Source organism: Lactuca virosa, chromosome 3, assembly GCF_052849685.1.
Source record: "Lactuca virosa cultivar CGN04683 chromosome 3, Lactuca_virosa_CGN04683_v6, whole genome shotgun sequence".
Classification (NCBI taxonomy): Eukaryota; Viridiplantae; Streptophyta; class Magnoliopsida; order Asterales; family Asteraceae; genus Lactuca; species Lactuca virosa.
The window spans coordinates 106480009-106491672 of NC_136428.1; the positions used below are offsets into that span (position 1 = coordinate 106480009).

An 11664-nucleotide genomic window follows, 5' to 3' on the forward strand; every position below is an offset into this window, starting at 1 on the left:
TAATTAATACCTTAGACATCCTAATCCAACGATATTGTCTTCTAATTACACAAGTTAACTAGTCTTCACTATTAAAACCTACTACAACCTCCACCACATGCACATATATAGTCTTCGGCGATATGTACACCGCTTATCTACTCTACTCTACTATTGACTTTATGTTTTGGTTCCTGAAAGTAGAAGATCACATGTCTACAAGAACCATAAGTAATAAGTCCCCGCCAACAAGCCAAATCATTATGACGATCTTCGAACGAATTTGGAGGTAACAAACTTCTAATTCAACCTTCCATTTCCCTTCACAACCACAAGAAAATCCACTTTTGTTTTTTTTGTAGCCAATATTGTTGGATTCTGCAAAGGGCTAGGGCGTTGTTTATCGAAGAAAAACCCGCCTTGATTAGGTTCTCCAATGAAGCAGCAACTTCAGAAACAAAATCGGGTCATCACCACTATTACAATTTGTCAGTTTGTGACATAAGTTGGCCTCCATCAGAAGTTTCTATACAAAACCCCTAAAATGGATCACAATTTTGGTTTCTTAACACTCTCAAAAGGTGAGGGGTTGTTATGGTGGTAGTGGAGTAGTTTTCGGTGAAGGTGTCGATAAAAATGCCCGACATGAGTAAGTGAGATTGAGCGACAAAAAGAGTAAAGAAATTAAAAAAATATATAATGGTCATGAATTATATATGGCATAATAGTCATATATTATACATCTCACATAATGTGGGGCCCATTTCTATTAGTTTATTATAAAAAGGGTAAAGAAACAAAAAAAAGATGTAATAGTTGTGCATTATACATTTGGAATGGACAACGAAACAAATTCAAACCACATATGGAAATAAAAAAAAGTTTGGAACCAAACATACAAATTACCCCAAACTACATTAGTCATTAATTTATATTAATAAAATCGTGGCTGTCCAAAAATAATTATGATTTTGTTACAAGATCTTGAAATAGTAGATATGATATTTTGACAATTAGTCAAAGTAAGTTGCTTTTTATGGAGGATACATAGTGATAGTTAATAGAGTACCAATACTTGAGTTTTTATATAGTGTTGTTCACTGAAGAATGTATATATATCGTATATATATCTTTGGCATACAATTTCATATGCATTATGGTTAAAAACTTTCTAATTTTTTTTCCGTTTTTAAAAGAATAATTATAAGAATTAAAAATCTTGAAATTCTAACTCTATAACGTAGTTATGACATATATACTGCTTATTTGCTTATATCGAAGAACGTCCGACAATCACTCTGTATCCCACATTTTAATGAAAACTTTTAGACCGAGCAAAATTAATAAATGTGGTGTCGTCCTTATTTTCTGGTCATCGTGTAATTTCTTGGTGTTGATTGTTAGTAGTAACGATCGTGACCAAGTACTCTTTGGTAAACCGCATATTACTACATCGACAATTTCTTATATAAACAACCAATCGAAGATCTACAAGGACAAGCCTAACAACGAGTCACTTTCTGTTAATTGTTGTGGAATAATTAACATAGTGATTCACTTAAGATTGGTATAATATAATATTAAGGTACTTCTAAGGAAAGAGGTCGATGGGGACTCATAATTTAATTCTGTTATTCATCCATGTCGTTCTTTTTATGGCGCCGGGTATTTTAGCAGCTGGTCGGAGAGATGTAGATGAAAATACAAACCAACATGGCGATCCTCATCATCCCGAGCTGTTTGCAGCAGAGTTTGGGTGCGTTTATGTTTTTTCTTTAATTTAAATAGAGTTATATACACGTATATGTAGTTGCAGCAGTGTGCATGGTAGTAACTATTATCTATATACGTAAATCTTTTGTAGTGCTGCTCCAAAAAGGAGGAACCTAAAAGCCTGCGTTGCAGTAAACCAAATAGACAAGTGCTGGAGGTGCAAAGCCGATTGGGCAGACAATCGTCAAGCATTAGCCGATTGCGCTCTTGGTTTTGGAAAGGGAACCACCGGTGGCAAAGGTGGCGAAATCTATGAGGTGACTGATCCTTCAGATGACGATTTTACGGAGCCAAAGGAAGGAACCCTCCGTTGGGGTGTTACCCGAGACAAACCTTTATGGATCACCTTTGCAAAAGATATGGTTATCAATCTAAAACAAGAGCTCGTAATAAATAATGATAAGACAATTGATGGTAGGGGTGCAGCCGTCGAGATCTGTAATGGTGGAGGTCTCAGTGTATACAATGTGAAGAATGTCATTATTCATGGGATCCACATCCACGATATTCAAGAAACCCCCGGTGGTAACATTAAGAGTAATGAGGGAAAAGCAATGCCAAGATCAAAACACGATGGTGATGGTATTATGGTTTTTGGTTCTACGAATGTATGGATCGACCACTGCTGGTTTCATGATGGCCCAGATGGGCTTATCGATGTCACAATGGGTTCGACAATGGTGACCATATCCAACTGCAAATTCAGCAAGCACGACAAAGTAAGAAACTAACATTTGAATATGATCATGCATCTTGAACATACGTATCTATATTAATTATCTAATTTTCTTCATACGTGATCAGGTCATGTTGTTAGGAGCAGATGCTACACATAGTGAAGATAAAGCTATGAAAGTTACTCTCGCATACAACAAGTTTGTAGAAGGTTGTATTCAGAGAATGCCAAGGTGTCGATGGGGACTTACACAGGTCGTTAACAATGACTTTGAGAAATGGGGAGAGTATGCTATCGGTGGTAGCAACGAACCAACCATTCTTAGTCAAGGTAACAAATATGTGGCTCCCGATGGCGCTAATTATAAAGAGGTATGCAAAACCAACCATGCAAAGTCTCTTATTCGGTTATTCCAGTGAACTTTATATTATTATAAACAATTTAACTTCCGTCATAATGTTCTTTTTTATTTGGTCTAACTAAAACTTGTATTGTGAAGGTTACGCGAAGGGCTGAAGCCACTGAGGACGAGTGGAGTAAATGGAGTTGGAAATCAGATAATGACGTTTTAGAGAACGGAGCTACCTTCAAACAATCTGGTGGTGATATACCAATAACCCCAGAAATGATCACACCTGACACAACACCAGTTGCGGAACTAACAGCTGATGCTGGCTTACTCGTCTGCTCACCTGGGACGCCTTGTTAAGCACCCAAAACAACGAACATTAAGGTGGTGCCGAGGAATAAGGACCGTGACAGTATAAGGTCAATGACTAATTGACTACGAGAAATCACTGAAATCTCTTGTCATTAGTTATTCTTCATTTAAAGTTTCACCAAAGTTTGTTATTAATATTTGATCTTTTACTGACTGAATATTTTCAGTCACTAAAAGTCACTACTTAGAGATTAGATTATTTGTTTTATCTGCATTTGCTTTTGTCATACACATGTAAAATAATAAAAGCAACGTGATATAAATGAAGTATACTTTTATTGCTTGAAACGTACACGTTGTGTTGATATTGATTATGCTAATGTTGCAAGCCACCAAAAGTATATATCCAAATAGTATCTAATTGGGGGATAAGAGTAACCATCATGATGCATCAATTGTCATATCTTTCATGTTACAAAAGTTTAATATTAGCCTATTAGGGCATAATGGGAAACCATTATTTTATCCTGCTAACAACTCTATCAAAAAATTTAGAATTCTACAAACCTTAATACAACATTATTCTTTTTTTTTTCTCAACAAAAAATTATATAACCATTAAACTTTATATTCATTGAATGTTAATTCTCACGATTTAAAACTAGGAGTTTTGCCATTTAAAAAGAAATAAAATATGACATATAATTATTTTGAAAATTAAATTGTTTGAATGTGACAAGATTATATTTAAGAGTTTAATTAATGTTTAAATTCAGTAAAAAGGGGTTAATTAATTGGAATTTTAAGGATTTAACTGAGGTTTAAATTATTTATAGGATTTAATTAATAATTAAATTTTATTAAATCTATTTAAATAATTATGAGTTTATTTAAAATAATTAAAAGAAATATATATAAGTCCATGGGTTAAATCTTATGAAAACGGGTTTGGGGGAAATAATGACAGCATTAAATTGAAGGGACCATTCTTGTTAAATCCTAAAAACCCTTTCTAGTCTTTCACGTTGCCGCGATTCAAAAGTAACATTTTATTTCTTTTTTATTTTAGAACCAATAGCTGGAGATACTAATGAGTTTGAGATACTAATCAAGCGATAATGATTTAAAAAAGTTAATATATTTTTACAAATTTGGTATAGTTTTTTTTTATTCGATATTTATTATTCAACTTGTTAAACTGTACACATTCAGGACTTATGACCGGCTTAGCCGGTAAAAATGACTTAATATGGTAATATATTTCTCGCTTTGTACACATTTAGTCTTTAATATTTTTGTACATATTTAGTCATTAATATATTTTTGGTGCAAAATAAGTCATTATTGTTTTTTATACTCCTTTAATACTTATGAATGATTTCTTTAGGTTTTCTCACGACATCTTACATTGGACAATCATTAATGAGGTGTTTGGGGCTTTTGATGCTCACGTCCATCGCGATTTCGATTACTTGGTTGCTTAGGTCATGTGTTCTGAACGTAATAACTTCTTTGTATGATCTCGGATTTTAACGATCTTTATATTCATGTATTCATATTTTTGTCTACTACAACTTTCGTTTAAATTACTCCCGTTAAAAAATAATATATTTTTACTTACAATCTTTATATCCATATGTTTTTTATGAACGCATGTATGGATGTTATTTATTTATTTATTTATAAAATCGTAAGTAAAAATATATTACATTTTAACAGGATTAATTTTAACGAAAATTGTAGTAGACTCAAAAAACAAACACGTGGATATAAAGATCGTTAAAATCTGATATCGTATGAAGATGATACGACGTTCATAACACAAGGCCTAAGCCAAACAACAAGACCTACACAACCAAACAGTCGAGATAAAGATGAACATAAGCATCAACAGCCCCAAACACATCATCAATGATTGTCTCACGTAAGATGTTATGAGAAAAAACTAAAGAAATCATTCATAAGTGTTAAATGAGTACAAAAACAAGAAAAAATTATTTTGAAACGAAAAAATATTAAGGACTAAATGTGTACCAAAATATTAAAGACTAAATGTCTACAAAATGAGAAATATATTACCCTATTAAGTCATTTTTCCCGGCTAACCTGGAGTAACCGGTAATAAGGATTGAATGTGTACAATTTAACAAGTTGAAGGGGTAAATGTGAACGAAAAACAAACTCAATGACCAAATATGTACAAATCGAAAAATATATTATCGTTTTAAGTCATTATCTCACTATATAAAGGTGATCGATTCATATATTGTCTATATTTATAAACCATAAGTTTGTTAAGTGTTGATAACATGCTAATGTATATTATCACACTAAAAAGTTGTCACACCAAAAAAGTTTACGTCATATGTCATGTCAACCATGGTGTTATAACACTAATTAAAGAAATTAATATGTTATAACACTCACTAATTTCCATGTCATCATTTTTTATTTTTATTTTTCGATTTATTTCTTTTTTATTTATTTTCGATTTATTTATTTTCTATTTTTTTCAATTTGTTTTTTTATTTTCGTTAGAATATTTATAAAAACAAATATAAATTAATAAAACATGCTACTTAATTAAATCCTAAATTAAACATAACATTTAGAAACTAAAAATGACATTATACACATAAAAAATAACACCGAACGCAAAAAATAGGATGGTCCTAATCTAAAAATATAAAACTATTGGATTAGGTGTCTGAACTCATAACTAAAATTGGTATATACTTAAACTGATAGTAGCACAGTCCTTTTGGGTTGCCCTCAAACCTAGCAATTAGATAGGATGACTTTGAAAGAGAGAGAGAGAGAGAGAGAGAGAGAGAGAGAGAGAGAGATTAATTTATTATGTGATTAACAAATTGAAATAAATAGTTTATTAATGTATTATGAAAATAATATATTAATTAATAAAGCTATTACTTAATTAATAATTGATCAGAAATTAATTAGAATTCATTTTGGGATTAATGGATTTAATTAAAAGTGCATGGTCTAAAGTGTAATTGTTCAATAGTTAAACAAAAGGTTCCAGAACCTGCCAACCCTAGGGATGAACGGTTTTGAGGGGATATTCTAGGGTTTCTAGAATATCACATATGGATAAATAAGGAATGAGATAAATACCACATTTGAAATATTAATTTAATATTCAAATCAAGGTTATCTAGGGTTTCCTGTCACTACAAGAACTTTAGCCCTTTACTCACATATATTATGTGATGATAAAAGCCCATTACGTGTCGGAAATTATCTATGCCTACACATAAATTAAGTGTTAACATGTGTTGGCTCATGACTGTAGATATAAATATTTACCCACACATAGTTAATGTGTGGGCATAGAGTAAGCAATACCTACACATGTATGTGTAGGAAAAAGTAATACTTATGCATTGGTAAAGGTCACGTATGATTTTTGGGAAGATGACCTGGCCGATGACGTGTCTGATGATGTGTCCGATGACAAGGACGATGACATGGGTGTTCATTGATGTCGTGGATGCTAACGTGGCAAATTACATGGCATTCCCCTAAAAAGTGTTAGTGACACGTGTTATAAAAGATGTGTTGGTAAAAGTATTTTATGTGGTGGCAAAAGAATTTTTATGTGTAAGTAAATCTTGTAGATGTGTAGGTATTAATTTTTTATGTGTTGGAAAAAAATATAGATGTGTTGGTAAAAATGTAGTTATGTGTGGGCATTAACCGTAATATATGTAGATAATAATGATCCAATATGCACAAACGATTACAAAATGGATTGGTGTAATAAGGAATATATGTGGGTAAAATACTATTTTTAATTAAAAAATTTATAACATAGCTTAAACTTCAAACCACAAATAAAAAGTTCAACTATTAAAATTAAAATACTTCAACTACTAACTAAAAAACTAGTTATAAATAGGTACGAGAATTAGGAATATACTAAAAATTATTGAATACTCATTCCATATGATCAAACTCATTAATATTCTCACCATGAGATTGTCCATATAGGGAGTGGGATGATGTATCACAGTCAAATGTATCACCTTCAGATAGTCTCGGTGATGTACTTGAAGGAGGAGGCATGCTGTTTTTCTTAATCAAAAATTGTTCCATAATTGCACATCTTTTTTTCAACTTTTGAGTATCATCCACTAATTCATCATAAGTAGGGTGCTTTGAATTCTTATTAGAACCCGTGGTGTTACTAATTAATAACAATAGGATCACATCCCCACCCTGACAAACGAACAGATCTTCGACCAAGTACCTTCTCTAGAATAGACTTATCGCTCATTGATTCCACGACATGCTCGTTTCTCCGCTTCATCATATCTTCATGTTAGGACAAATTATAAGGCAAGTACAAAAAACCACTTAATTACCAAATAAAGCACATTTAGAAGGGGTTGCAATGGGTAAGGCCAGGTCATACTCCAATAATGGTTCAAGAAATGTTGAAATGAATGATGAAAAATGTTAAAAAAAATACCCACATCCGCTACTGAAAGAATAATTAGGTACATATTTGCAAATTATAATGCTAATATGCAAGTACAGTGTCTAATATGCCAAAATGTCCATGTATGATGTAATGTCCAAGTCTGTTGCAATTAGTTATTCGATTGGTATAGAATAGATGAGATTATTTCTTTACATTAAGCATTTATAAGTAGTTACAATGCCTAATATGTTTATGCATTGTTAAGGACCGATGTAAGTACAATGCTACAATGTTAAATAAATACAATGCCTAAAATGCTAATATGCTTATGCATTGTTAAGGTCTGATGTAAGCACAATGCTTAACAATTTACAATTAAAAAGTCTAATCAATTTCAATAAGTACAAATAAGAAATGAGCAAGTACACTTACATATTTTGCAGTTTCATCGGTAGATCTCGACCCTTTTTTCTCATCCTAATGTGTAAGCCTCCAAGTCTCAATTTGACCCGTTGAAGAATCCAAATCAAGTCTACCTTCGATGTGATAGCGTATTGTACTTTTTGAACCATTTCTACTATTCATTTTACGCTTTCCACGAGCCATACCCCTCTTTTCTGCAGTCTCCTTTAAGGATTAACAACCCAATCAATAAAAGAAATATTAAATGGAATTTAGTAATGATTAATAATATTATACTTCAAATATTTTAAAACATTACCATGTATTTTGGGTCACACCACATATCACAAAGATACTCCCAATCATCTTTGCTACCCATATTTGGAGGGGCTGTAGTCTTTGCCTTTGTTGGATCTACTGGTCCTCCTATCCCTTTAAAGTAATCATGCAACTGAGATCTGTAGTTTCTCCAAGCCCTTGCCATGTGGTTGTCAATAACTTTGCGAACGTTCGCATCCTCCACATCAATTTCAAAAAGTGTCTTCAAGAAACAAATATAATTAATTGACTAGTGAATGGGATGTTAACAATCATATACTTAATTAGTAAAAACAAAACTTACAGTTAGCCTGTGGCGTAACGGCAACCGAGCTTCTTCTGGTACATGTCTCCATTCTTTGTACTGCAAGATACAATTACTATGCAAAATGGAGCCACACTCGTACATGAAAGCTGAGGCATTGTCACATACTACTTGCATTGTTTTAAAATTGAATCTTACTATCAATCTCTTCTTGGCTGCTTTCATTGTCTTTCGTGCACCATTGCCACATGTCAATTCACGTTTTGCGCTTTTAGTATCAGTATCATGTTCTTGTTCGGTACCATGTTCTTGTTCGGTCTCATAAATTGGGTCTATAAGCAAGTAAAAATAAGTTTATATTTACAACATGACATAATAAATTATATTAAAGTGTAAAATTGAACATATTTCTAACCAGATTGTTGCTCAGTTGTTTGAGATCGCTCTATAACCACGTTTGTTGCAGATGTGCCTATTTACAAAGCTAAAGAATTAGTAACGATCAAAACATTAGTGTAACAAATAAGAACAAAAACTTGTTACGTGTACTTGATATTGGATGAGGTTGATAGTTTGATATTTGAGGGATTGGATCTGGTTGTAGCAGTTATATTAGTAAAGAGGTGTAGAAATTGTTACACCAAAAAGTAAAAATTATTAATAAAAAATTACTAGTGAGGAGGTGGAATAGACAAAAATTTAAAAATAGAAGGTTGTGAAGTGTAAGGATAAAAAATCTTAAAGAAAAAAAACACAACAATACGAAAGGCAGTCCTCCACCCTTACTGTAGAACACTTAAACTAAAAATACAATCCAATATGTGGATAGTGTCAAGTTGATATGATGGTTATGTAATGAGCTATTAACTTTGGATTATGATATTGTATTTAAAACTAAATTTTAATTCTATTATTATGAGTCGATTAATAAGAGTAAGTTTAATTTAGACTTCTATTTTCTTTTTTCAACTTATATAATATTGTATAGTACCATAATTAGTATTGTTTTACCCAAAAATACAATGTACGTATAATTCAATTTATTACTCTTGGTGTATGTCTACATAAATGATTGTACACCAACACAATTTTATCCAAGATGTAACTATTGTTGCTCTGACATTAGAAAAAATAGTACATAAGTAGTTTCAATAGAAAAAAAGTATAACATTTATGGCATGAAATACAAGTTATTTTATTTTCTTTATTTTGTGTTTAATAGCTATAGGTGTATGTATACACGATATGTTGTGGTGTGTGTACAAGTGATTATGTGAATGTGACCACAATTTATATTTTTTAAAAACATACATTTTAAGTTCCTATAAATGTAATTTATTTACTAAAATGGCATAATTGTATGTAGTGGTATGTGTACAAGTGATTATGCGAATGTGACCACAATTTATATTTTTTAAAACTTACATTTTAAGTTCCTATAAATGTAATTTATTTACTAAAATGGCATAACAGTAATTCATTTCACATTTTAACCAGACTAACATGCACCTTAGGCTAAGATGCACCTTAATAGGGTCGAATTCATGGTCAAAATTAAAAAAATATGATCCAATTTGTTTCACTGGAAACCCGATCAGGTTGACCCAATTGACAACCCTACCCATGATAGAAACATACATATTTAATGTAATAAAGATTATTTGAGGAAAATGGGATTAAATATTACCTGAATTTGCTGTGTTTTAAAGAGTAGTACGTTCTCCATCTTGTCTACTCATTCCACCTCGTCTACCTCTTCTGCCTCTTTTTGACATTATGCCCTTTACAACTGTAAAAAAAACATTTTATAACTCAATCGATAATAATAAATTTAAAAATAAAAAGATTGTTACAAAAATCTAACCGACAAATATAAAGAAAATCATGCAAAAGAGTCATCTTCGTCACTATTAATAACGTATTATACAATATATCCTAGAATTGAAAAACACCAAAGATTTATGTATAAAACCATTGTGAAATCCCTTGGCCCAATTTCACACCAAACATACAATATAAGGAAATACACCCACCCCTCATAATCTCATAATGTCGTTACTTTCCTGCGCTTGGTTAAATTTCATAGATATTCGCACTTTAAACACAAAAGACACACTACCCCATATTTCATAGATTGAAGTTTTATTTTTGATAATTCTGATTAAACTGGAACATTTGCTATAATTTCTGATTTTGAATTATACTTTTTGTTACTTTGTTAAATGCTAATTCATTTTTTGAATGACTGAATCTAATTATTATAAGTTTTTCTCATTTGTATATGAATTGGGTTTTTTTTTCTTGTAGGGAAAGAGAAGTTTTTTTATGGTGATTTCAAGTTATTTGCTAATTGCTATTCATTAATGTTGTTTACATGCCTTATAGGAATCTTAGTACAATTTTTCAAATCTGCTTAGATGTTTCATGGAAGAGACTATATACACATAGCATATCCTAAAGCCCTAAACATCAAACCAATTAGAATAAGTACAAGAATATTAATTGCGTCCATGAAGGTGAATCTTGTATGAATAACCAATATAGATATCACAGGTATGGAGAAGTACTGTATGCTAGGGACATCAACAAGACAACAACTAAATTAATCCAATAAAAGTGTCGATCCAAAAAACATAAACTATATTGTGAACAAATGAAGCTAAAAATGGTAAAAGTACCTGGAATTGTCGAATACTTCACACTACCCTGAAGTCTAAGCACTGTATTTCATTACCGCCAATCTCCTTCCTCGTTCCTATAACTGCCTTCTTCCTTCGATAATTTTAAGGTTTTGATTGGGTTTTTTAAGGACGAATCAGAAGGAACAACCGTCTCCATCCATCTATAGCCATGGGCACGCCAATTTCGGAAGAGATCGTGTCGATCTTCTCCGAATTTGATATTTGTTATGTTCTGGTTATCAGGTATAAATTTAATTAGAAGATTATAATTTTGACTTCCAAGTCATTTAACTTTCATGCACACATTTAGTTTAAGAGTACTATGTGTATGGAATATGTGTTTATTACCCACACATATATAAACCTGTGTAGGTATTTAATTTACCACGTTATTTATAAAAACATATATAAACATGTGTAGCTATTTAATTTACCACGTTATTTATAAAAAAATATTGTTTAATA

At 31.6% G+C, this 11664-nt stretch overlaps 1 protein-coding gene across 1 annotated transcript; it reads left to right on the plus strand.

Moving 5' to 3' along the window:
• Nucleotides 1-1491: 1491 nt before the first annotated feature.
• LOC145162521 (pectate lyase 4-like) lies at nucleotides 1492-3416 on the plus strand. Its single transcript, XM_079081639.1, has 4 exons — nucleotides 1492-1735; nucleotides 1844-2471; nucleotides 2557-2799; nucleotides 2928-3416. Exons 1-4 carry the CDS (start codon nucleotides 1587-1589, stop codon nucleotides 3135-3137), a joined length of 1230 nt encoding a protein of 409 aa, XP_078937765.1. The 5' UTR covers nucleotides 1492-1586; the 3' UTR covers nucleotides 3138-3416.
• Nucleotides 3417-11664: the final 8248 nt, after the last annotated feature.

Excerpts from the sequence above, each read along its gene's own strand:
- LOC145162521 (XM_079081639.1), top strand. The coding sequence starts at position 1,587 with ATGGGGACTCATAATTTAATTCTGTTATTCATCCATGTCGTTCTTTTT. Across the intron at positions 1,736-1,843 it reads CTGTTTGCAGCAGAGTTTGG|TGCTGCTCCAAAAAGGAGGA; the intron begins GTGCGTTTATGT and ends AATCTTTTGTAG. Across the intron at positions 2,472-2,556 it reads AATTCAGCAAGCACGACAAA|GTCATGTTGTTAGGAGCAGA; the intron begins GTAAGAAACTAA and ends ATACGTGATCAG.